At 36.8% G+C, this 27192-nt stretch overlaps 2 protein-coding genes across 4 annotated transcripts in view; both read right to left on the bottom strand.

Moving 5' to 3' along the window:
• Window positions 1-1320: 1320 nt before the first annotated feature.
• On the bottom strand, window positions 1321-7713 carry CFL2 (cofilin 2). Of its 2 annotated transcripts, none has more exons than XM_026664506.2 (4): window positions 7211-7713; window positions 4247-4554; window positions 4082-4158; window positions 1321-3887 (listed from the first exon to the last, which is right to left on the bottom strand). In XM_026664506.2, the coding sequence occupies exons 1-4, from the start codon at window positions 7211-7213 to the stop codon at window positions 3775-3777; spliced, it is 501 nt and encodes a 166-aa protein (XP_026520291.1). In that variant the 5' UTR covers window positions 7214-7713; the 3' UTR covers window positions 1321-3774. The 2 variants fall into 2 exon arrangements, with proteins under 2 accessions (XP_026520291.1, XP_087807962.1); XM_087951836.1 differs by lacking the exon at window positions 7211-7713 and adding an exon at window positions 6588-6677.
• Window positions 7714-12100: 4387 nt separating this feature from the next.
• Window positions 12101-27192, bottom strand: part of BAZ1A (bromodomain adjacent to zinc finger domain 1A) — a 52314-nt gene continuing 37222 nt past the window's right edge. The window contains exons 20-27 of one of the 2 annotated variants that reach the window (XM_087951822.1): window positions 23880-24028; window positions 21961-22035; window positions 19832-20079; window positions 19508-19737; window positions 17957-18417; window positions 15784-15926; window positions 14002-14089; window positions 12101-13367 (exon numbers count right to left, since the gene is read on the bottom strand). In XM_087951822.1, coding sequence (XP_087807948.1) covers window positions 13177-13367; window positions 14002-14089; window positions 15784-15926; window positions 17957-18417; window positions 19508-19737; window positions 19832-20079; window positions 21961-22035; window positions 23880-24028 — 1585 coding nt within the window. In that variant the 3' untranslated portion in view covers window positions 12101-13176. The remainder of the gene's footprint in view (window positions 13368-14001; window positions 14090-15783; window positions 15927-17956; window positions 18418-19507; window positions 19738-19831; window positions 20080-21960; window positions 22036-23879; window positions 24029-27192) is intronic. The other variant, XM_026664503.2, reaches the window with a different exon arrangement.

Consider the following 27192-nt stretch of genomic DNA (forward strand, 5'->3'; position numbering starts at 1 on the left):
TAGAAAACCACTCTATATAAAAAAATAAGCAGAGCTACCCATTCACAGAATGATGGAGATCAAGATTATTTGAGTGTATAATACACAGGTAGTCCTCAAATTACAACCACAATTGAGGCCAAAACTTCTTTTAAATGAGACATTTGGTAAGTTTTGCCCCATTTTAAGACCTTTCTTGCCACCGTTGTTAAGCAAATAACTGTAGTTGTTAATAACACAGTTGTTAAATTAACCTGGCTTCCCCATTGACTTTGCTTGTCAGTAAGTTGCAAAAGGTGATCAGATGACTCCACAACACTGCAACTATCATAAATGTGAGTCAGCTGCCAAGTGCCTGAATTTTGACCACATGACCATAGGAATGTTGCATCGGTTGTGTGAAAAACAGTCATAAATCACTTTTTCAGTTCCATTGTAACTTCAAATGGTCAGTAAATGAACTGTTGTAAGTCAAGGACTACCTGTAAAAGGGCGAGTATTTACTCTGTTCCCTTTTCTTAAGTATATCAACAAAGCAGATAATTGAAACAGTATGGGAATTAGGGTAAAATTAATATAAGTATTACTACCAGTAGTCAAAGGAGAGCTTACAGTGTAAATATTAGTGATCAATCAATCAGTAAATGAAACAAAAAACACTTATTTTAACACATCAGTGCTCTTTATATCCTCCTTCCTGACATTTATTGATATTAAAAGAATTCTCATTTTATTCTAATATCAATAATGAGAGAAAAGCCATATGTTTAGAGAGAGCCAAAAAAATCACAACAATTCTGAGCAAAAAATTATAAACTTTCATATTTGCTTCATTATGTTTTCATATTTCTTCTTTATCCAGCACTCTTGCTTTCTAGCATGTTAGTATCCAATTTTAACTGGATCCTTTATAATCAAGCCTCTAACTACTTTGATAGGATTACACATTACTCAAAACTGGATTGCTTTGATTTGTATCTAATAACACAAGAGCTACCTGAAAATCACTGTTGATTTCAATGAGCCATACCCCCCACATTAATGGGATCAGAACTGTCGCCTAAAATGGGAAAAACCTTCAGCTAAGGAAAACTGGCAGTTTAAATTAAGATCCATTATGTCAGAAGAACAAACAGCATCTGACATCAACTTAAAGGCATTATTGAAGGTTATTACCAAAGTCATTCTTAGTTTCTGAATCTATTTTTCATGTTTTGCAATTTTCTGTTTCATTTTATATCAATCCACATGTTCTATTATTGTGTATTCAATATTTAAGCCAAACCTGTTCATTTTCAAGGTTTTTAAAAGAAAAAATACAGTATCTGCAGAGACTTTCAGTACAGTCATGAAAACTTTTATTTAACATTTCTTTATCCGTAAAATAACTGAAGCAAATTCCTAATGCCCACCAGTGATGGGAAGCATGCAAGATGCTCAGATTGTGAAGTTTTCTTCAATGTTTAAGTCACAATGAAGCCTTCATCTTTTTGTATGACAGAAAACAGCAGCTGATGAACCCTGGGGAACATGTGCCAGCCGTCTTTCATTTGTTTTATTGTCCAAGCAGTAGATTGGTAGCAGCATTTTAAAAAGCAAGTTAAAGCACTGAAGTCAATCTCAGCACTGTTTTTCAGTTGTAAACAAAATTTGAATTATGGAGGGTTTCATATTAGATACACATAAATCAATTCTGGTTTTACATAAATTGGTGTGAACTTTTAAGTGAATACATAATTTGAGTCAAATGTTTATGTTCTCTTCAATATTCAGTTCTGAAGAGCGAAGAGATCCATTTTACATAATAGGCAGCGGTATATTACTTGTAGAAGATATTCAATGAGTTAAAATAGTGCTTTATACTGGATATGGGATAAACGTTGCAAACTAGACAGTTTTTTTAAAATTAACATTCATTTTAAAACATTTGAAATTGCAGGCTTAGGTAAGGACTGAACAAAAGTAGGTTTTTATACCAGCCAGAACTTTTTAAGTGCACATCATAATATATCCAAGAAATGTTTCATAAACTTAATTCTTATTAGTCTCCTATAAATAAGTTAAGTTTCTTTTTGCTACAAAACTGTTACAATCTGTCAATAGTGTGCATAGCTTGAATGCTACCATAAAGTAAGTACTCTAAAAGATATACATTTCACTGGCAATAAGCTGGAGACAGCTGAAAGCCTGAAATAGTCTGAGTTCCATAGTAACAATCTGTAGAACTGAGTAATATTTGTCATCCACTTATTTTATTTCTTCCCTCAAAGGGTCTTAAAACAATTTTAAATCTGATTAAATTTTATTTGTGTTCTCTGGCATTTTCTGTTAAGAAATTGCAACTGTTTTAAATTTTTGTCCTTTGATGAATACATTCCTTCTAGTGGTATGCACACTTCAACAGCAATTGGCTGCCTAACAAAGTTCCTTTAGGCATACCAATAGAACCCTGTCCAGTTTTGCCATTTGTGGAGAACCGATGACAAGATACAAAAGCATGTGTTCGCCATAAATAGCTTTGGCTAACGGAGGACTGCTCGTACAGAGCAGATCAAATTCTCTATATGGAGTGTAGTGTCTGGCTTTTAGCCAAATGTTCCTGATGCAAGACTCAGTAGCAGCAAAAGCTTTCAGACCTATTTGTACAAAAGTTAACTGGAAAACAGCTGCGCTATGACTAAACAAAAAAGTAGAACATGAAATACTATAACACAAAAACTGGGGAAAGTAACTTGAAATAACACTCTAGGTTAGCTAATAATTTTTATTGTAAGTTTCTGAAACAGGACAAGTTGCTGGACTAATTGTTTCCTAATAATGAAACATATTAAAGCAATCATAGATTTGGGAAGGAAGGTTGCATATTCAAATCATTGTAAGAGCAAAATCACAATGTAATAGATTAGTGATTGAAGTGGAATATATACTAGAGGGATGGGAAGTAATACAAAATGCATTTGTATATGTTTGTATATTTTCCCATGAAAACAAAGGGGTATTCTGTAATAAACTACAGGTTTTATTGCAGCGTGGTGATTTGATATTTGATTTCAAAATCAGAATTTCATTTACAGTTCCTTTATATAGAAATTGCCATTATGAATTATGCTTCACAAAATATATATAGGTTGCAAGATCTGCATGGTAAACAATTCCTACTCTTGTTCAGTAGCATATATTTCAGAGGGGGGGGACAACAAAAAGGCACAATTACAGTTAGTTCATTTAACAGAAATGAGGACCAAGATACAACAGACTGATGACACAATTCCATAAATTAATTGGCATTCTAGGGAGATGGAAGAAGAAATCAAACATATTACAAAAAGTGCTTAAAATGCATAGTGTTAGGTGCTGCCATGTCACAAAAAATAGGCTTATAAAGGCATGTGAGGTGTCTGAATGCACAAGAACCTCATGGAATTGCAAGTGCAACTGTAAAGTAAAACTGAATAGAGTCTCATGTGATCATTGGACAAGAGTTTAAAGGCAATCAATTAACTTAAACCTTTTCTTTTTGCTTGGCTAGACTATCCACATCAACTATCACATTCATTGTACACATTTGCAAGAAATGCCTACGGTTTGGGCTAAAATATATGGAAGGCATTCCATGGATTCTACATAAAACTACCAGGTTTAAAAAATAGTCTAATGATGGTCATTTGTAGACTGTTAATGATATCTCCTTTAGGTATTTGGATTCTGGGAAGATGGGGCCAAAAAAAGAATTAGTATTATTCCAACTGAATAAGCTGCAAAAATGGAAGCTCCAGATGGCACGTGCCTGTCCTTTTATAAGGGTTTTCCTTCAAGTGAAACTACCACATTGCCTCCTAGTTTATCTCCCAGTGTTGAACGATCTTTAATATCTTCATAACCATTTACCTGCCATTCGTGCTTAATACCTGGAAAACACAAATGAAAATACATATGTTTTGTTTTGTTTTGTATTTTAGTGGCATTTTTTAAATAAAGTTTTGAAAAATAATGAATATATAGAAATTTGTCTGCTTCCTTGAGCAGAAATTTAAGAAGGATTAGTCTGAATTCAACTGCTACTAAATTCAAAACTGTCTTATGACATGTTTTCTACTCATACCTGTAAATTTCTTTTTTATGGCATCTTTAGAGCTTGCGTAGATCATCTTTGATTTTAAAGGGGCATTTTCTGGGGCCCTGCAGAGAAGAGGAGAAATTGGTTAATTCAGCTCTAAACCTTGGAAAGTCAACTGTGTTTTTAACAGTAATCCTTTGACTTACACACCAGAATATAAATACTAGATCTTCCTTTTTAGATTCCTTTGTTTCATATGTTGCATCATACAAAGCATATCGGCAATCATTCAGTGGTAACAGCTTCACAAAGGCTACATAAGGGTCCTCGACTGTGACACCAATGTCACCAACTAATATCTGCTTTGCTTCTTCTACAATTATTTGCTTCTTGTCAGCACTTAAACAGAAAAGAACTGCTTTCTTTCTTTTTTTAATTTCTTCTGATGTTGACGATTTCCGTACTTTCATATCATTGAAAACCTTGATAACTTCATCATTCACTGTTACCCCAGAAGCCTATAAAACAAATTGAAATAATATTTGTTAATATAAACTGAATCTGAAGACATACTAATAGTAGCCCTATTGAATTCAGTAATATTTACCTCAAGGGAGATATGCATAGAATCAAGCTGTGAGAATCTTGTAACTTGGTCCCCAGTGAAATTTGAAAAATTTTGAACACTCTTTGAAGTGTAATATTTGCTAATGTTATGTGCAGTTATTTATGATTAATTCCTATCAAATTCAAAGAAATGTTAATATCCAGAAAATGGTCCTAATATTATACAGGCTTTGCCCCCAATGCTATAATACCTGAATATTCTAGTTCTGTTCAGGAGGCAGAATAAATGTATCTTGTATTGTATCAGGATTTATGTTATGTCCTTAAATTTTAGTTAATAGTATTCTGTATATACTTCACTGAAATCACTACAGGATGAAATAACCAAGTACAGAATGTACAGTTACACTGAAGCTCATTAAAGCTTGCACGAGCCATGCCTAAAAGAATGTAACTCACACCATCTGACTAAGAGGAGGTGTTTCTTAAAGTCGCAGTTATTTAAAGCCATAAATATTTTTTCCAGCTTTCATTCAATTGCAGAGAATGAAATGAGGATGCAAAATTTGCAGGAAAGATATATGAAATTTTCTGAATTATATTTAATATTAAATATTATGCTGGAATGAGCCTAGTGGACAGCAACCCACACAGCACAAGTTTAATATATAAAGAATACCCCAAAATGTGAGAAATAAGTCAAACTATACTTGCAGAAACCTTATTTTCATGTAAACAAGTCCCTGCCCAGAAATTAGGCTTTAGATTTACACCTTTTCTTGAGAAACAGCAAGGAACACATAGCACTTCCCTTCTCCAGTTTTTCCTAGAGATTTCTCTCTCCTGGGGGCTGGAGTGGGGGAACCATCTGAAAAATAAAGTGCTTCAAAGAAACCTAAAGAGCTTTTGTGGTCCAGATTTTATTTTATCACTTTAACCCCTACATCACACTACTAGGGATCCATGAGTGCACCCGTCAAACAGCACAAACTCAAGCTGGTATTTATTCATGTTTGTCTTTAACACACAAAGAGATGTGTGGTTATATGTTTTTAGTTGATGTTTTATTGCACAAAAACAATTCAGTTATTCACTTATAGCCACACCAAGCATTATTTTGTAAACAAAATATAATAGTTATCTCAGTGTTCTCTTTTACAGAATGAGAACCTTTCCCATTTTCCTTCTCTACTGTCAGAAAGAAAATCGAGCCTTTTGTGTACACATACTATCTAGCACCAACAGGAACAGCTGTATAATAATGTCATTCAAATACAATCAGGACATTCCTGCCATTCTGTTGGATTTTCAGTCACATACTGGCAGGGGCAGGCTCTAATGGGCAGTGTTATCTAGAATAGATTAAAAGAGTAAAGATGACCCCCCACACACACACACGTTTGAATAACTCCTGAAATATAAGCAATCCATACGTGGTGAATGGTATATACTACTGTACTCAGCTTTCCCAATGAGGGGGTGCTTCTGCCCCAACATTCTGATTAATTAAGATCATCTAACAAAGGAAAAGAATGGTTTTATCCCATGTTCTTCATCCAGAAGCAAATAAGCTAGTGCCACCACGGAGAGGGGAAAACCCAGCTATGCGTCATTCCATCACACCTGCCTTCCAGTTAAGAAACAGCTTTTTTTCCCCCAGTTAGGCAAAAAAAAAAAAGCTGCATCTTATCACACATAATGTGCCAGTAGACATGCCGTTTATAAGATGGAAGTCATACAAAGGATCTTATAGACGTATATTTTCCCACCAAAAAGGGGAGACGAAAGCACAGAAAATGTTCGTTTCTCTCTCTTTTTTGGGAGGGGGGACGGGGGGGGGGGAGCCCAAGTCATTTTGTTTCGTCCGTTCTCCCTCAGGTATCCTATTAGAAGAGGGAATATTCATCTCTTCTCCCAAATCTACCCAAAAAGAAAAAGAGTGGATAAAGTCAACCCGCCCTTTTTTATTTCCCGCATTACACGCCAATAAAAAGGGAAAGCGAATGAAACGAATCCTTTCCGGGCAATCAGGGGGTTCGGTTTCATCCTATCCGCCCCACTGCGTTTCTTCTGCCCCCGTCCTCTATCTAGAAGGCAAGGCAAGTCGGTGAGGGGAGAAGCCAGTCCCGTTATTTGGGTCCCGTCCCGTGACTCCAAAGGGCCAAATGCTGCTGCTATTTGAGAGAAAAACCTTCCCCGCTGTACCTAAACGGGAAGGAAACCAGCACGAATCGCGTCGCTCCCGGGTATTTTTCCGCGTCTCTCCGCGAAAGCGTTTCGATCGGGGGAGAGAGCATTTCTTCAAGACCACGACAGGAGCCATCGAGGGGCAAAGCCTCCTTCACCGGCGCTCCCTTTTCCCTTCTCTCGGGGACGGCCGAGAGCCCTGTCCACCGCCCCCGGCGCCCCCCAGCTTCCCCCGCGGCCTGCGCTGGGGGGTCGTCCGCCGCCACCCCCTCAACCTAGGCTAAAATTAGACTAAAATGGCTGCCAGGCGCCGCCACGGGGCTCGCTTCGCCCCTCTCGCCCTCGGGAGCCTGGTCCAGTCATTCCGGCGGAGTCCGAGCGCCGAGCGCTCAGGCGCGGCAGGTTGCTCCGCGCTCTTACCATGGTGCCCGGGCTGGGTGGCGGCGCGGGGGATGGGGGTGATGGCCGCTTGTGCCGAGGGAGCGGAGTCGGACTGGCGCTACGGAGCCCACCACGGAGAAGGCAGGCGGGCAGAAGAGAGGCGATCGGCGGGGGGTTCGAGGGGAGAGGGAGGCCGGTCACATGGGCTTCGCCTTCCCTCACCACGTGCTCCAGGCCCTGCCCAGCCCTGCGGAGAAGCCAAAATGGGGAGGGGGAAAAGACTGAGGGCTCCCCTCCTTTTTTGACGTGAGAACTTCACCAGAAGGGCGCTTCGGGGGTGAGGGGGAGAACGGGGTCCGCCTCGGGCTTCCTCAGGGGGAAGGAATCCCTGCTGCTCCGCACTACATCCCAGGAGGGCATCCTCTCCTCCTTCGCCCTCTTTTGGCCGACGCCATCCCTCCGCCGTCCAGCGGGCCAGCACCGGAGCACGGATGAGGCGTTGGCGGCGGCGTTGGCGGCGTTGCCTTGCAGCCCACTCTGCGGCTTGCTCAGCTGCCCTTGCGCTTTTCGGTTGCGCGGGGCGCGGCAGGTGAGACGGGTCCTGTCGCACTTTCGGCCCGCCCCGCGGATAGCGGCCACCGCCGCTCTCGGCCGTCCCGTCCTGCGACGGGCTGGGCTGTGTTTGTGTGACTGACTGCAAGGGCTCTCTGCTCTTGGAGCCTCGGCGCTGGGTCCTGGAAGAGATGGCTGAGAGGAGGCGGCGATGGCGGCTGCAGAGCAGTTGCTCCTGGCGCCGCTTCCTGGCCGAGCTTCTCTGAGCGCACCTGCTGAGGTTGGACCGCCTTGTTAGGCCAAGGAAGCGGCCAAAAATGAACCCAGGACGAATCTGTCGCAGCCGAGGGGCCGCCGCCGCCTGATATAAAAAGGAGAGTGAAGAGTGGGAACTGGAGAAAGAGCCGAATGGGAACGAGCTGTTCGTGTTTCGCGGGCAGTAGCGTTTGTGTTTGAGGGTATACAGTGTAGTAACTCCGCTACTTCCATGGGAAAGACCCAAGACCAATTTATAAGGTTTTTACAGGTCCCTAGATCAGGAGTGGGGTGCCTGGCCCAGCTAAAGAAGAATACCAAAATTCAAGACAACATGGAAGAAGCTGCAAGGTGTCCTGAACCATATAAGTGTAGTAGCGTGTGAGACTCATTTGCTGAACAACCCTCCTGGGCATGCTTACCCATGGTTAATTTTACTATAGTTTATTTAATTAATTTTCCTGGATTCACTAACCAGTTGCTGACTTCACACAACATGTGTTTGGCTAATTGGTGATTCAGAGTCATGCAGTGACTATCAGGAGCTCATGGGGGTCTTGAGAATTACGCTGTAGAAGCAGTTGAATAACAAAGCTGATGAAAGGGGGAGGCTGTGAGAGGAATGATTTTCACAGCAAGGTTAAGTGGAGTTGAACGTGAGTGACAGAGCCTACTTCCTTCTCCACAAACAAGAACAATTTAGTAATAAATGCATTCTTGATGAAAAAGTCAATCAAAAGTTCCTCTGTGTCAGTGTGAGAAGATAATAAAGCATCTGTTCTAATATTTTGAGAATTGTCATATCATGCACTTGGCTACCAAGTGTGAATGTTATTTTCAGTATTGTTTTTAGGCATCCGACACAGAAAAATATTCTCAACATTTTTATATGGAAAATCAGTATCTTACTGTAAATTATAAATGAATGTAAAGAATTATCAAGAAGTGTTAGAATACTGTTTCAATGGACGTAACTTGAAAAATATAGTTTTACAGTTTGACATTGGTTACAACCAGATTTACATTATTTTAAGAATGACTATTAATATATTTAATGTTGAAGTCAGCTTAAGAACTTTTAAGATTGCTCAAAGTTGGCCAAATAGATGTTAAAAACATAGGATACAATGTTATACAAATATTCATCATTAACTGAAATAAAATATCATTGTACTGTGGAATTTAGTTCTAGGATTAGACCTTGTTTTTAAATATGGGAAAGATAGATGACACTGAGATTTGTGTGAAAAGTAGCATTTATTGAAACTATAAGTTGAAGTTCTATATTGAATGACATGAAGCAGGTGATTGCTTTTTAATGAAATATACATTCTGCTATTCCAAAGGTGCTTTTTCCAAAAGGCAACTGGACTTTCTTAGGTTTATCTTTGAAAACATTTTGCTTCTCATCCAAGAAACTTCAGTTCTTCAGTCCAGTTGCCTTTTGGAAAAAGCACCTTTGGGACAATCGTGACCTGGATGATTGAGAATCGCCATAGATATATATTTTGTTAATTTTTCTACCAGAGATTATTTTCAGTTACAAAGAATTATATATAAGTTTGAGTTATAATAGTTTGGGAATTCTAATGCAGAGCTCTGAAAATAGACCAATCTAATTCTTCCAGTCGAAAGAGGGTCCAGAATCAATAGCTGATTGGTCAATGCCAAGATTCAAAACTAATTTCAGGGGCAAAAACATTTAATTAGGTAAACATTCATACCTTATACCATTTATGTCATATGAGAAAATTTTCCTTTTAAATTAAACATGTCCATATATTTTTTCATTTTCTTTCAACTTAAAATAATGAAACAAAAGATTTTATATAACAAGAAAGAAGATACTGGTTATGTAGTGAAGAAAAAGAAAAAAAACCCTGTATTTATTATAGTGATTAAGATAAATCTGAGGAGCCATCTCTCCCTGATAGGATGAGCCTACCGTTCTTGTGCCAGTGGAAGAGGCCTGCTATGGATTCTTGTCTCCTAAGAAATTGAAGCAGGAGGGGTCAAGGAAAAGAGCCTTTTCTGGCTCCATCCCTGTGGAACATTCTACCACTGCAGGTAAGAACTGCTCCCTCCCTTTTGGCCTTCCAGAAGGGTATCAAAACCTGACTTTATCAGCTGGCCTGGAGCCCTGGGGTGGGGTGCTCACTGCTGGAGGTGGCTGCTGGGCTAAGACATTATCCCTGTTCAACCCGGCACTTAGGTCTCTTCAATTTAGTATAGGTGGTCCTCAACTTACAACCACGATTAAGCTCACAATTTCTGTTATGAGACATTGGTTAAGTGAGTTTTGCCTCATTTTTTGACCTTTCTTGCCATAGGTGATAAGTGAAACAGTCCAGTTGGTAAGTTAGACTCGGTCCTCCCCATTGACTTTGCTTGTCAAAGGGTTGCAGGTGATCACATGATATTGGGACACAGCAATGGTCAGAAGTATGCACCAGCTGCCAAGTATCTGAATTTTGATCACATGATCATGAGGTTGCTACAAAGGTTGCAACTGAAGAATGGTCCTAAGTCATTTTTTTAGTTCCATTGTAACTAGTCACTAAATGAACTTGTAAGTTGAGGGCTACCTGTATAATTCTTAATAATATTTTAATTTTGTGTTGTTTTAATCTTTTAACTATTTTACTTGTTGTATAACCTACAAGCTGCCCAGAATCACCTTAGAAGGGCGGCATAAAAATTAATAAAATAGGATATAAGGAAAAACCTAAGAGAAAAATGATTTATAAAGTTAAAGTTCTTAAGCTTATAATTAAATTGGTTGTAATAAAATCTAGACCACATAACAACATATTGTAACATCTTATTTCAAATAATATTTCATATTATTTAAAAGTAGATAATCTTAAATCTCCATATATTAAAAAATGTGAGAAGGGAAAGATTGGAGGTCCTTTATCTGAGCCCTGATGTAAACCTGTTTCCCTGCTCCCTGTTTTTTTGGAGGTCCAATCTCTGGGGAGACTAGAAATTGCTTGATTGGATTATATCCCCCCCCCATCCCACCCTTATACTCCGGAGTCTTCACGGAGAGAGCCAGCTTCTCCCCTCCTCAGCATCCCCAGCCCCATGGCTCTGTCCCAGAAGCAGGCACCATTTTTGGACTGGCCTGAATGTATTCATGGTGCCTACTTAGGGCTGGACCCATATGGCAGAGGGGTGGAGTGGCCTACTCTTCTTCCCCAATGATAGCTCCAGAACTCTACAGATGGTAAGAAGGGAGAGATAGGTAAATGGTCATTCATAAATGTGAATCTACCCAAAATTTGTGCATGTGACTGTAAAGCTGCTGCAGCAGCCACAACTTTGAAACCAGATTGTAAGAAGCTTTTGAGGGAGGGGTGTGTGTCTGCCATAACTTTAAGAGTTACCTGTACATGGTTACCCGTACATGGTATTTATGAAACTATTTGTGATTCATAAAACAGATATGGAAAGCACAGTAATGGCCAAGACAGGAAAGATCAATTTATATTCCAGTAACAAAAAATGAAAATGCTGAAAATACTCAAACTACATAATAGTTGCTCTTATCCTACAGTTTTTGTGATTCACACTTCAACAATCCATAGAATGAAACTAGTAAATGCACAAAAGAAAAAAGAAAACCTAGAAAGTCACACTTCTAAAAACAAGGATTTAGTGGGCCACCAGTTACTTAGTGAAGAAATTTTACGATTAACAGGAACCAATAATAGATGAAGTAAAAACAGAATCCTGTGTCAAAGCACTAAGAACAAAGTAAAGTGTACATGTTTAAATTAAATAATACAAAACCAAGATTTGCTGGAGAAAATCCTGATGACTGAAGCCAATTATAAAAAATGCTGACAAAGGGCAAGATGGTCAGATATCAAGAGCGATGACACAAGGATCAACTTTCAAGAATACAATGAAACAAGGGAGGATGGGTTGGATTATGTGCCATCAAGTCTTTACTAATAGACAATCCTGACAAAATTATGTCTGTTATGAAGAATCAGAAGTGAGTGAACAAGAAATGATGCAAACAGTTTGCGTTGTCCATCATTAAAATTCCTTGCAAATTGTGTCTTCTTGTAAGCTGAACAAATTTGAAAATGATACACAATGCTGAGACAAAAGTAAGTAAATCAGTAACTTTAATTCTGACTTTTGTAAATTACTAGACATTTTAAAAAATCATTGAACAATATTTGAAGAAAAATATTTACTAAATTGACAAACTTTTAGAAAAATAATTAGGCAGCTGTTTTGAAGCTGCACGTTAAAAAGCATGACATGTAGTATGCAGAGTAGTACTGCTGATGATTTGCAATCATCTGATGTTACGCTATCACACCACTTACCTGAGGCTAACTACCGGTAGGGACAAATCTACCCATAGAAATTAGTTTCACAAAGGGGTTTGTTCACTAGTACATGTAAAAAATACTTGTGTTTTTTTTTCATTTTTTACCAAAATTGTACAAATGAATATAGAGTTTGGCAAGTTACTGTTTTGTTGGAAGAACTCCCAAGATAAAAAGAGGTCAATTATTAAAAGTCTAAACAAAACACCATGAAAACAAAGTTAAGGATTTTTTTTTAATTTGAAAGTAAATATTTTATAAATAAAAAACAAATACACAAATTATTTGTAAGCTAAATAAATATCTTACTTAATAAAGTCAGATTAAATTTTTCCAAACAGCACTGGCACAGTAATTTAAAATATATAAAATTGTACTCATTCACTTAGTGTCAAAAACTGGTGTGCAATGACTTCATGTATTTCATTCGTTCTACTGTACGTATTGCATATTATGATTATAGCCAAGGTAGAATTCTTACAAAACTATGCCACAGTCTACAGTCTAAGAAAATATTGTTCTCTAAACAATATAAGAATAGCTGGTGCTGAAAAAAAAAAGCATTTGGACAAAAATGGTCTTTAAAATACCAAAGCTACTATAAATCAGTACTGTATTCAATACATATCAAAATTATTAGACACTGAACAAAACTAGAAAAGGGAACCTTTCCTACATTTTCCTGAGTGCTTAATAAATTGAGAATATAGTGCAGGCTACACTTCCAAGGTGTGGCAGATGTTATTGCTTTCTATGGCTGCATGATTTAAGTGTTTCATTTTCTATGAAAATATAAAGGCTTCTTCTAATTTAAGTCCTAAGAAGTTCTTCTTAAGATGTAAAAAGAAGTTAGATGCGTGACTTTTTGGCTGCTGGAGCAACATGGTTCATGTAACCTGATGCAACCGGAAGTCCAAGTTTTTGAGCCTGAACATGAAAAAATGCCTGAAGTCTTGTTCCAGCTTTTGCTTCGCTTGTATTACGAGCATTATATTCAAAGCAGTTTGAAAACATCAGTTCAACATCTTCAATGAATTCCGCTGCAAGGAAAAATATAAATATGCCTTTATAGTCCTAAAAGCAAAGATTTCTAAACAAGGAATTTATCTATAAAATTGCAATTGCTTCTATGAAAGCTAATCCAATATAGTGGTTAAGGACCAGAGACCTGTTTTTTTTTTTAACCTGAATATCATTCTTATTGCCAGCAGCTCTCCCACCCCAAGGAACCTCTCAAATTGGAGTTGTAAAGGGAGACCACATAAGGTATATAAATGTGACAGAGAAAATACATTCTAATATTTTATTTAAATATTAATTGTGTTTAGATAGGCATGTCCCAGGAGAATGCCGTGTTTCTGAATCAAAAGGGAAAATATACTCCAGCCTCACATGACCCAAGGAAAAAAATGCAGCTGCTTAAGGTAGCTGCTAGCATAAGGAGTAATTCTGCACTTGAAAGCATACTTTTCCTTTTGAATCTGTAGCACAGCAGAACTCTAGTATATAGTATTCTAACATCATCACCTGTAATGTAAGCCAAATGCTGTAGAAACTATTGCACTGGTGGTCCCTATTCCAGTGTTATTTTCTATATTCATTATCCAAAAGCCTCTGGTTATTTAAATTAAACTGTTTTAAACATTGTTAAATGATTTAGTCAACATTACTTACAGGCTACTTTATATTCACATTTGTTCACTTTTTCACGGATTATGTTTAAAGCGATGGGCTTTTTTATTATATCGTAGTAGTCTGGTACCTGTATATTGTAAAGTAAATCAAAGAAATTAAGGGACAATTTCATACAAAACAATTTCATTCCTAGCAAGTCCTTTGCTTCCAAGCAACTGGTCCTGCTTGTTTGGTATGAAGAATGAAATCCATATAAATATATTTGACATAAGTCAGTTTTCAGATTGTGAGGAAGAGAATTATATCTTAACACAAAGTGCTTAAACACAAAGTTTGTGAACCCATTTGAATTTTTAATATTTCGATCTAAACATGATCTAAAACATCTCTTCTCCACACATCCTAAAAGTACATAGAGAGAACCCAATTAAGCAAATACAGTATATTTGTTCATTATTCATTGAGGAAAAGGACTCAAAATTACATATTTGTACGTGGCAAAAATATGTGAACCTCTAGGATTATCAGTTCATTTGAAGGGGAAATTAATCAGGTGTTTCAATCAATGAGATGCCAATGAACTTTTGAGTGTGGGAGATCCTTCCTAAAGAACAGAATCCTGGGTATTCACTCTTAAGGTCTAATCTCAACGCAGATATATGAAAGTGTGTCTTGAACAAAAAAGATTTCTGAGGACTTCTTAAAAATAATGGTAGATGCTCAGCAGGTTGGAAAAGATTATAAAACTTTCTAAAAATTTGGACTCTACAACTCCACCGTCTGGCAGATGATGTGCAAATGAAGGCAATTCAACATCAGTGTTAACCTCCCCAGGAATGGTCAACCAACCAAAACCATCTCAAGACCAAGGTGTGTAATATTCTAGGGGTCTTAAAGAATATTTCTCAACCAAGCACTAACAAGGCCTAATCCCAGTTTGCTTTTTTAAAACCATCAAATTCAGCTGTTTTGGTGAGAGTGAGCATTAGCAATATTATTTAGTTGATTTTAATAACACTACATGTTAATTAGTTCTGTATCCATACTACCCATCAAAGCTACCTTGTTACTGATTATATAAACTAATAGCATATTTCTAATTTATCAAATAGCACATGTAATGACACTTAAAAGTGAAAATTCCTTCAAATTTAACTTTTGACTTCCTAGATATTTTCATCTGGGGTTCCCTGGCAATAATATGGAAGTGGTTTGCCATTGCCTCTGTCTGGAAAGTTTTTAAACTTTCCAATCTACTTTATTGCTCTGATATTCTCTACTCCCACCTAATACCAACTGAATTAACACGGAGCCTGGACAACTCAGGTACACACTGCCCTCTGCTGAAACTTTATTGTAACTTCTATTTTCTCTCTCTTCGTCTTGTTTAAAGAAACATTATGGATTGTTATTTCACATAATTATTTCTGGTCCATTACAGTTAAGTTCTCTGAGAAGCACCAACATTTTTTTTATAATTATGCATTCTCTACTTCTTATCATAACACTACCATCTATTTACAAAAGTATTTGCATTGGCAAGTCTCGATGAAGGAGAAAATTCCAAAGTGTAATTTGAATATTTCTATAACTTGAATTTTGCACATTATTATGTTAGTCAAAAAATTTACAAAGTTTAATTTTATCTACGTGTGGCCTATTATTTATTATTTTTATTTGTTTGCAATTTTCTTTCTCAGTATAACTTATTTATGAAGATCAGATTTAATTTACAATTGTCATTTTTCCTCGCAATTATTTGCAATAAATATAGCGGTACATTCAAGTTAATTATTTTAGTACTTTGAAATTATTAGTTACCTGTATTTTGGAAACCAATTTCATAAAAGGCCAACTATCATCATGTCGCACCAGTTCTACAACAAGCTGCTCAAAAGCAGATAATTCATGTACTCCACCCTGACGACCTGAAGTCCTCCGATTCAGTGGCGCTTGAGGAGGTCCTGGAATAATAGGATCACACATGGACATAAAAAAAGACAAATGTAGAGAAAGTAGAGAAATTTTAATATATCCACCATTATAAACTTGTTCAGGTCTTTGGAGTACAGGTAGTTTTTGCTTAACTATGGTAATTAGGAATGGCAACTTTGTCACTGAGCGATGCAATCGTTAAATGTAACATCACATAATTTATAACAGCAGTTGCAGCAGTTCCAGTTATTAGATGAATTCTGTGTGCGCAGTTCCTGTGATCATGTGATCACTATTTGCAACCTCCTATTGGCTTCCCCATTGACTTTGCTTGTCAAAAGCCAATAGTGATGATTGAAAATGGTAATCACATTACCATGGAACACTAAGCTGTCATAATTGTGAGTTGGTTCTCAAATGCTCAAATTGTAATTGCATGATCACAGGGACACTGCGAAAGCCGAATTATAAGGATGATTAAAAAAACCCCCTCATTTAGCATGTCGTAACTTAAAACAGTTGCTGAATGAGTGGTTACTGAATGAGTGGCTATGGATGGTTATATAGTTTTCATTTAAAACTTGCTTCCAAAATGGCAGATATAACTCCCATGTGTTTCAGCCAAATAAGGTGAATTAAGAGACTTCATTTGCCAAATAATCTCCCATGCCACAACTAGACTCCATCTTACCAAAATTGGAACACAAGAAGGAAGAAGTACTTTTTACAATTCCATACTGTATAAGTAGAAATAAATTGTTCTGAGCCTGGCTCATTCCATTTTATGAAGAAAAACATGATCGGGAAACAGATACTGTATATACTCGAGTATAAGCCTAGTTTTTCAGCCCATTTTTTGTGCTGAAAAAATCCCCGGCTTATACTCGAGTCAGATTCCCTCTGAAAAAAAATGGTGTGGAGTCGCGGCCTCCGGCGACAGCGACTCCCAACAGCCCCAGCCGGGAAGGGAAAGGCAAAAGCGCTTTGCCTTTCCCTTCCCGAGGCGGCGGGACTGGGGCCGCGCCGGCGGTAGTGACTCCTGACTCAGGGGGCCTCCGAGGAGGGGAAGAGAGTGACTCCTGCCTCCCGCTGTCATCATCATCTTCTTCTTTGGGTTAGTGAATCAATTAAACCTTTCATGATAGTGAGATCGTTTCCCAAATTAATTATTTTTATTTTTGAAATTTACCAGTAGCTGCTGCATTTCCCACCCTCGGCTTATACTCGAGTCAATAAGTTTTCCCAGTTTTTTGTGTAAAATTAGGTGCCTCGGCTTATATTCGGGTCGACTTATACTCGAGTATATACGGTAGTTATACTGGCACTTGTGCTAAGTTATTTCAATTCAACCCGTTTGTTATACATTCACAAACATCGATGCAAATACAGCTTACTCTTTTCACAAAGATAGTTTCACCAATCAATGGAGTCTGCAGCAAATCACAATGATGTCATCATACAAGTATTATCAATTGCCCAACCTGAGAGAAACTCATGTCACCAATGAACAATATTTTATTTAGGCATTTTCAACTATAACTGCTATTCCAAGCATTGTCTGATCCTGATTCGTGTTTACTTTCAATATATTATGTTGAATATTATAAAGCTGGCTAGTCAATAAGTATAAAAAAATGAAAATAATCTCAGTTGAAATGATTTGGTTAAGAATTCTCATCCTTCTATTCAAGTTGCCGCAAATCTAAGTAAGAAAGCAGTATTTCTTCAGTATTGCCACAAATAATTTTATGCTTGCAATTTCACCCATTAAATGCCCTCCATTGTTAGCATTGGATTACTTCACTAGCAATAGCAATAAGACTTATATACCTCTTTATAGTGCTTTACATCCCACTCTAAGCAGTTTTACAGAGTCAACATATTGCCCCCAACAATCTGGGTCCTCATTTTACCCATCTTGGAAGGATGGAAGGCTGAGTCAACCTTGAGCCTGGTGGGATTTGAACTGCCAAATTGCAGGCAACTAAGCAACCAAGTGACACTAAATATGAACTGAGTTTATTCTGGCAGTCAATTTTATTTTAAAGATTTGAGGTACCTGTAGACTGACGTTTCCTACCCCTTCTGGGGGGGTCTGTATCTTGTGATTTTTTTTCTACTGAAATTGGAGAGCTTTTCTCTTTCCTTAAATTCATTTCCTCAATAATTCTGAAGCCAAGAGAACCAGAAGAACTACTATCTTGAACAGTGTCTGTTGTCTTCATTCCTCTACGTTGCCTTCGATGGCTGGTCAACTCTACAAACGCATCTGCCTTCAGCATCTCTTGCTTATGGCGAGTAATACGACTGCTAAGTCGTAATGTTTTTGTCACTGATGGAGGAGCAGATTTTGTTTTTCTAATATTCTTTCCAAGACCTTTATATGAAGAGCCAATTTGCTTAGGTGTATTCTGCTGACTGCGAGAGTTGTATCTTCCAGTACTCAGCTGATTACTAGCAAGCTTTGGTGCTCTTGTTCTTAAAGTAAATTTTACTTGAGAGTTCCCCAATTTGGATAAGCTGTAAGAAATTAGAGAGTTATAAATGTTTGTGACAAATATTTTTTATTCTGTTTTATTCTTCAAACTTGTGAATTCAGCACTTAATGGAAAAAGTAAGATACATTCAGTCAGATTTCTTAAGTGTATATACAAATGGGACATTGCACTGGAGAAATTTCATTCTAGAATCATCTATGTTATTACTTCTGATTTTAAAGTGCACAAATGATGCGCTTGATTAAATGATCAAAGATGGTAATGTTAGCACAAGGACATTCCAAAATGGATATTAGCATTTCTTTATATAGCCTGGTCTCAATTAATACAGGAGTTTAAATATGATAAGCAATAGTCAATGAAAAAGTTTAAAATCTAGCAAGATATTTTTCTAGTTAGTAGTTCTAGTCACCATTTTTTAACTAACTGAAAATTTTAAACAAATCTACAAGAAATAGCCTGAAGTGCAGCATAATGGACTACTGTAATTTGGTGTTTTCTGGAATATGATGAATTACAAGCTGTCTCTGGCATGCTAGCACTGTCAGGTAGAGAACATTCAATTACGATACAGATCTTCATCACAACTCTTGATCTAGAAGAATGTGCAATCAGCAGTAATCCATCTCTCTGGCTAAATGTTGAAACCAAAGGCTAAACCTATGAACAGATAGATGGGTAGCTACTTTATTCAAGTATACTGCAATTTTATCAGTTCTTGTATTCTGCTGTCTCCAGGTACTGCCACATCCACTGTCTAGAGTTTTGTCTTTCTTACTGACAATTGTTAAACCTGTGGTGTTATGTGGCAGATGCTTGTTTGTTTGAATTCTAAAATCCCAGAGCACTTTAGCATCTTCATTTTCCATTTGTCTATTGGAAATGGAATTTCCAGTGCTTGCCTGTAAGCAAATAGTATTCATTGCAGATATCCCAATGCACAATTATTACTACTTTCTCATGGGCTTGTTTGTAGTCACTCTGTTAAACTAATATACACATGTGCTCTCTTGCTTATGTCTCCAAGATTTGTATCCCTAGGAAAAAAAACTAGAGAATACTGGAAGTCTGTATGCAGCTTCTGCCCATTTCTAACTTAGTTTTTTATTTACCCTTTTTCATCTTCTTGAGAATCAGAATTATCAATATTCTCATCCTCTTCTTCCTCTTCATAATCATCTTCACTTTGCCCAATTTCCTCACAATTAGTTTCATCTTCTTCTTTAATTTCTTCTATAGTCTCTTCATCGCTTTCCACAGAAGGTCTCTGTCTGGATGAAAGTCGCCTAGAGCGCTGCTTAGGTCGACATTCCGGACAAAACCAGTCTCCATCAGGAACAGCCTCAAAGAGAGCCAGAATGTATTACTAAAAATTTTTTTTGCTAGTTAAAATCAGAAAGATTTTTTAACCTTCTAAAGAAAATACTTCAAATTACCTTAAGCTTTGGTCTTATACAGTAGATATGATAGCCTCGATCACAACCATCGCAAAGCACCATGCTCTCAGCATCTCCTTTCTTTCTACACATTTTGCACCGAGTATTTAAAATAGACTTAGACCAGATTACACTTCGCTCCAGTGTTGAGAGATGAAGAAAGATCTGAGAGAGGCTAGCAGAAGAAAGGAGTGATTCTCTCCAGCGATCCAAGACTGTTTTGTGTGAACGGCCACCATCACTGCCATCTTCGAATAAAGAAAACAAATAATATCATGCTATTATTGATTATGCAGTGAATTACCTGTGTTTTAGTACTATTTGTATAGCACAAAAATATGCAGAATAACCAACCTTGTTTAAAAGCAATACACTCATTTTTGTAAATTTTAATATAGTCTCTTTTTTGCAGTGTTAAGTGAACTAAATGGAGTCATTTGATAGATAGGAACATTTAATGCTCCAAAAGGTTTTAGAAAACATCAAAAGCTAAACTCAATTATGGTACATCTTATAAATGAGATATTAGAAACTGGTTAATGATCAGATTCAGACAATAGGGGAGATATGTATGTATGTATGTATGTATGTATGTATGTATGCATGGTATTCAGCTTTGTTCGGGTATTTTCCTTTGTTCGGGTATTTTCCCACGTATAGTTGTGCTTTTAAAGTTGTAGCGTTTGGCAGAATCTCATCTGCCATCATCAGGCTTCAATACAGAAGCCTGATGATGCAGATGAGATCTGCCAAACGCTCAACCAATACAGAAGCCTGATGATGGCAGATGAGATTCTGCGAAACGTTGCTACAACCAATACAGAAGCCTGATGATGGCAGATGAGATTCTGCCGAAACGTTGCTACAACCAATACAGAAGCCTGATGATGGCAGATGAGATTCTGCTGAAACGTTGCTACAACCAATACAGAAGCCTGATGATGGCAGATGAGATTCTGCCGAAACGTTGCTACAACTTTAAAAGCACAACTATAATGACGTGGGAAAATACCCAAACAAACTATTTTTAAAATAATCTATAAAATTACAATATAATATAAATGATCCCTATGGTTTTATGAAAGTGTACACTGGGCAGACGTCTTACAATAATTAGGTGGACATAACACAGTTATCTGGTGTCTTAAATGTGAAAAACAGATTAATAAAATTTGTAAATTTACCCCAATGGCTTTTGTTTGCAATAGTCCTCTTCAGTAGCACAAACTAAAAATATCCTAATCTTTTTAAATACCCACACAGATACTGTACTACTTTTGCTCCAATGATTCATCTATATCAGGAGATCAGATTAACCTGCTTTTACTGACTCCCTACAATTCAAAATATTAATTCATCTGCACATAATCAAATTCACCTTCAAGAATTACCAGTTACTATTTAACTAGAATGTATCTTTTCTTTCTTGTAATGTCAAAAGAATTAAATAAATAATTCATCTGCACATAAATTTTTCACATATGAAAAACTAATCAATGAGGGCAAAAAGGTTTCAAATGCGAGTTTGTCGGAAGATAAAAAACTAGCCAGGGTTCATTCTTCCACAATTTATTTAAAATGCACTGAGTTGCTACAATAAGGCCAAACAAAATATCTTAATCTGGTCTAGTGGCATGACAACTCTGCATTAATGCCCAAAATTAATGACACCTTAAAGGGCAGTGACCAAATTGAAGCTAACCAGAAAAGAAAGCTACAATTCCCTTTGGATATAAGTTCACTTTTTTGAAATAATCATGTTCCTATTTGATCATCAAACTGCTATATCCAAAGGGAATTGTAGCTTTTTTTTCTGGTTAGCTTCAATTTGGTCACTGCCCTTTAAGGTGTCATTAATTTTGGGCATTAATACAGAGTTGTCATGCCGCTAGACCAGATAAAGATATTTTGTTTGGCCTTATTGTTTGGCTATGTTTATCAGAACTTTTACCCTAGTAATACCAGACATATTTGTTTTTGGAGAAGGCAATTCCAGCTTGTCCCATTGCCTTAGTTATAAAGCTGGATAACTGCCATGCACTTTGTGGAAAGCAATGCCTTGGAAAAATATTTAATATTTAATTATCATTTTGAGCAATTTTCTAAATGGAAGAAAATCTATTGTTTACCATATTTACTCTGATCATCTTCTCTCTTCCTCCTTTTATCACCTTTTTGGTCTCTTTTATTTTCTTCTGCATCACCTAGTTATTTCAAGTTCATTTGGAAACAGAAGAGAACCTTTCACTAGCATAGCCTATTTTTCCAAAAATAAGATTACACTGCTATAGGAACCAGGACTATTGGGGTGGAGAGGAGAAATATAAGAGTGTGGCTAAAAATTGACTTTGTCTTTCACTGTAGCAATGTTTATTACCAAAATGTTTGTGGAGATTTTGTCATCCAAGTCATGGTTTCCAAAAAGGGCTTTTTCAAAAGGCAACTGAACATTCTTTGTTTTGTTTGAAGATATTTTGCTTCCCATCCAACAAGCTTTTTGGGTGAGAAGCGAAATGTCTTCAAGCAAAACAAAGAAAGCCAAGTTGCCTTTTGAAAAAGCACCTTTGGGACACCTAAAATGGGACATTTGAAGGAGTTCCATTCCACACTGTTTCAAGTATTTTTCAATGTCTAGTGGTTATCTTCTTTTTTAAAATTTATCAAACTACAGAGACGTAGAAATTGTATTAGTAGACACAAGGCATATAATTACAGGCTAACATTACTATTTTTTCCAGTAGCCTTGGTTCCCTAATTTTTCAGAATAGCCTTCGATTCTTCTAGAAGGTGAGTGTGGAGGACCTACTTTTGGCTTATAAATTTGTCCCAGAATTTGCAGCTATAACAAGGTTCCATAATTTCATGGCAGCAATTGGGTGACAGGTGAGTGATCCTCTCTAAAAACAAAAGACAGACTTTTGATGCCTGAGCATTATTCCTTTAGAACAGGGGTGTCAAACTCGCTTTGTCACAGCATTATCACATGATGTATTGCAACTTTTTTCCTTGGCAAACCAGGCATGTGACGCATCTGGCCTGCGGGCTGCGAGTTTCAAACCCCTGATTTAGAGGGACAAGAAATTGACACTGTGCAGCACATTAGCTTCATTGCCCCACCCACTGGAGAGAAGGGTTTTGGTTAATTTGAACAAGTTTTGGTCATTTTGCTAGAAGACAAATTCCATATTAAATGTGTTTGCTTGTAAAAGGGAGAGGATATAGAGTTAATGGGACATATGTCACTATAGTTGTTGCTGAGGGAATTACTGGGGAATTCTGGGAGTTGAAATCCACAAGCCTTAAGGTTGTCAAGGTTGGAGACCCCTGGTCTGTAGGAATGGAGAATTCTATATACAGTACAGTATTTCCTAGTAGAATATCTAGAGTTTTGCACCAGAGCCTGTCCTCATATGTGATTGTTATATTAAGCTAAACTGAGTAGATTAAATCAAATTAAGGTGAAAGTATTTTTACTTTTGTTTATGATTAGCAATTATGAGAAGATGCTACAAACTGAAAGACTGAAGGCAAAAGGAGAAGCAGACGAAAGGTGAGATGATTAGATAGTGTCATCAAGGAAATGAACATGAATTTAGGTAAATTCTGGGAGATGGGGAGGACAGGGGAGCCTGGCATGCTATGGTCCATGGGGTCATGAATTAGCAATTGAACAAGAAGAAGCTTCAAGTGTGATTCATTATTGTTCCTATTTATTACAGGGGTTTTCAAATCCCTTTTAAGATAATCTATTTGACCAGTTTTCCTGAAGATTCTCTGTAAATCTACTTCTGCGGACCTAGATGAAAAGAACAGAAGTAGAGCTTGTTTGGAGTTCCCCTTTTACTAATTTCATGAATGACCTCTGCACACGTGGTCAAGTCATTTGTCTCTAAAGTACAGTGACAATTTTAAAACTCCAACTTCCTTACATATTCCCAATTTTAATAAATTGTTTAATATATCTGCTGTGGAATCTGTTAACACATTTGTTTGATCCAGATTACTTTTTCCTTCATAAATCAATAGTGTTCCGGAAGTAGACACTTACCAAGTGGGGCTTTGAGAAATCTGCGTTCAATTCCTTGCTGTATCTGAAGCAATGCCAATGCCAAATAATGTACAGTATTATTCATAGGCTGTGGAGTACTCGTATTAGTTGAAGTAGTACTTCGAGATTCAGGTTTTAATCCTATCAATCTAAAATAAAGTTTAAAATTGATCAATAACTTAAAAGTATCTATTATTGTATTTGCTATTTATTCATTGTGTTTACATATTGCCGGATTCAACAAAAATAATCCTGATAGGTTATAACATAAAATCAGAATAAAAACATAAAGACCAGGAAAAGCACAAGTAACTATAAAAACAGTAAGCATAATAGTGATTATTCATTCCCAGAGGTCCTGTGAAACAACTGTCTTTAAGTGTTCATTGCTGTAAACAATGAGAATGGCAAAGTAAATCCAGGAACAGGCTGCAACAGAGAAATATTGCCTGCAGCCTCTTCCCCCCTTCATCTCACCCACCTGGCAAGATCCAAGGAATAAGAATGATCAGGATGAGAATTCACTAATTTGCCTTCTACTGAGTATAACTTATAACACTGCAATAAATACTTTATTAAGAAGCATTTACACATAAATCAACTTTAAAAACCTTGTTTGAACAGAATACAGCTGCTGAAATTCATTTATCACATTTATAAACTACCCATCTCTCTCACAGAGAGACTCTGGGTGGTGTATTAATAAACATACAAACATAAAAGCCATATTTATATTCTAAAAGCAGGCAATAAAGCAGTACCAATGTGTTTTGCGCAATTCATAAAAAATGACATCAGAATTATCTGGTTCAGATAGTGTTTATAAAGTAACTAAAAATAGCTACTTAAAACTACATTCCCTTTCTCAGAAAGTTTTGAAAAAGTATAACCTTGTCATGTCTTATATGCCATCAAATGCAATGTAGTGCTATATTCAAAACTTGGTAATATCAAGATTCCAGCACATCCATTTTTAATGCTGTTAAAATTCATAATTTCTCTTTTAATTATGAAAGTTTCACAAAGTTGTTTATCTTATGTCTCTACAGATAATTGTACAGTTTAGTTAGCAATTAATTAATTATAATGACCACTGGCCAACATATGGATATACTTAATCATAGTTTCAATTGGAAACTGTGAGCATCTTAACCCAAGCTAAATCCAAAAACTGCTAGGGAATTCTTAGAAACTTGGCACCTAACAGAAATCAGTAATGAATGGGTACATAAACAACATTTACACACCATTCATAAAAGACAATAAAAAAGCTAAAAAAGGAAACAAAAACACTAGGACACCTCGACTTCCGGTTTGCTCATCGTCGGAGCGGAATCTGCGATTAGTGCGCGGTTTTGCGTTGAGCTAACTTGCTGGAGGGTCCCAATGGGGACCAGAACCACCCTGGTGGAGTGCTGAAGAAAGGGGGAATCGTCTGGAAGGGTGAGGGGAGCCGCAACTCCCCTCCCTGACAGGAAAAACCCATTCCAAAGGCAAGCAGTAGCGGTAGTCTTAAAATGGCCACCACGAAGACGAAGAACAGCCCAGGAAACTAAGACTGTGCTGGAGAGAAGTAGCAAGTGGGGTGTGAATCACATATTAATTGATGATTAATTATGTATAAGAAAAGTGGAGATGATGAAATGAGAACCATTATGGAAAGATTAATATCAGTTGCTATAATTAATTGATTAGATTAATATTTTTGTAATGTATAGATGAATTATAAGGTGATTGAGCAAATGTAATGCAGATTCTGGTGTGTGTGTGTGTATGTGTGTGTGTGTGATATAGTAAATAGGGAGATGGTATTAAGGTAGATTAAAGGTGGGGACAATTTTGAATTAATAAAATAAGGATTGATAAAATTGCAAATATGACAGAAAAAGATAATATGGGAAATGAACATAGAAATGAGAAGAGAATTTCAAATAACATTGTAAAATAAGATATGAGAATATTCTAAGAAAAATGAAAAGTTATAATATGAATTGGAATTGGATAAGTTTAATATTTAATACTAATAAGGTTAATGTGATATGAAAATGAACAAACAAAATGAATAGGTAAATATGGTCATGTTTGTACTGAGATGTGAAACCTGGAACTATACTGCTTGCCAAATGAGAATTTTTTATTTAAAAAAAAAATGAGGAGGAAATTGAATAATGAAATTACTAGGTATGTCTAACTGATATGGTGGTTGACACTAGGAGAGAGTATTGAAATGCTAAAAATAAGGAAGAATTTTGATTTAATGTGAATATGTGTATTAAGAGATATGATTGGTATTATTAAGTTTGCCTATACTAAAATATATAATATATTGATGCCACACTGTTAATGTATTGTTGTGTATGTGTAGATTGAAATAAAAAAAAAACTTGGGAAAAAAACGCTAGGATACCTCCTTGTCAGCAATCAACACCCAGATATAACACCAGGATTAACACCAGACAATCAAGCTGCAAACAATACTCAAATCAAGTAGTACCGACTCAGACAAACAAGCAATAAAAACCCACCTAGTCAAACAACTACCAAGGAGAAAACAACATCGCGCCCAACAACTCTAAGAGAGTAAATTACTGTATATAAACAGAGAGCAAAACCAATTCCCTTTTAGCACTGAATATGTTACCTAGTTGGGTAACAAAATGTCTGCAAAAAAGCAATGAAGCTCAAAACGCATCAAGGCCATCTTCACATGCTTCACACAATCATTACTAGGGCTATGTTAAATGTTTGTTATTATATTCAAAAATATGCTTCTAAAAAAAGATCCACCCCCTCCACTGTATTTACTGTGTTCAGAAATGTGATTACTGAATGACACAGTGTCATGTCATCACCTACAAAAGCTGTCTTATATTAAGTCAGAACACTGGCCAATATCTTAATGATTGATGATTTTGCTCTCCGATGTTTAAGACAAGAATCTTATTTGCAATTTCCAGTGATTTAGCTTAAGAACTTCTGCAAAAAATATTTGTGGTATACCATTAAGCTATAGCTCTTTTATTTTTAAGCAAACAAAAGAAAGGAGAAATAGTTGCAGGCAAGCCATTTTCTTCTATAAATAGCCAAGCTTAAATGGTGGTGGGAGTTTAACAGTCTTACTTTTAAATTTAGATGCTGGTTCACTTTTGTTATAAAAATCAGAATTTGTTCTTTAAAAAAATGGTGGGGGGAAGGCTACCCTTTCCCTCAGATCATATATTAAATCATTTATACAATCCTGGCTTATTAAATTTTCTGTCCTCTTCTATCTAGTGGTGCCTTTGCACATCTCTTTTAATTACTTTTGGTGTTG

This window comes from Notechis scutatus, chromosome 1, assembly GCF_049901735.1.
Source record: "Notechis scutatus isolate UNSWTSFEM ecotype Mainland chromosome 1, rNotScu1.2, whole genome shotgun sequence".
Classification (NCBI taxonomy): domain Eukaryota; kingdom Metazoa; phylum Chordata; class Lepidosauria; order Squamata; family Elapidae; genus Notechis; species Notechis scutatus.

What these genes read in the sequence shown, in the direction of transcription:
- CFL2 (XM_026664506.2), bottom strand. An exon ending in GATCTAGTATTTATATTCTG is followed by an intron (nt 4,159 to 4,246) that starts GTGTGTAAGTCA and finishes TCTTCTCTGCAG; the next exon opens with GGCCCCAGAAAATGCCCCTT. An exon ending in CATAAAAAAGAAATTTACAG is followed by an intron (nt 3,888 to 4,081) that starts GTATGAGTAGAA and finishes TGTGTTTTCCAG; the next exon opens with GTATTAAGCACGAATGGCAG.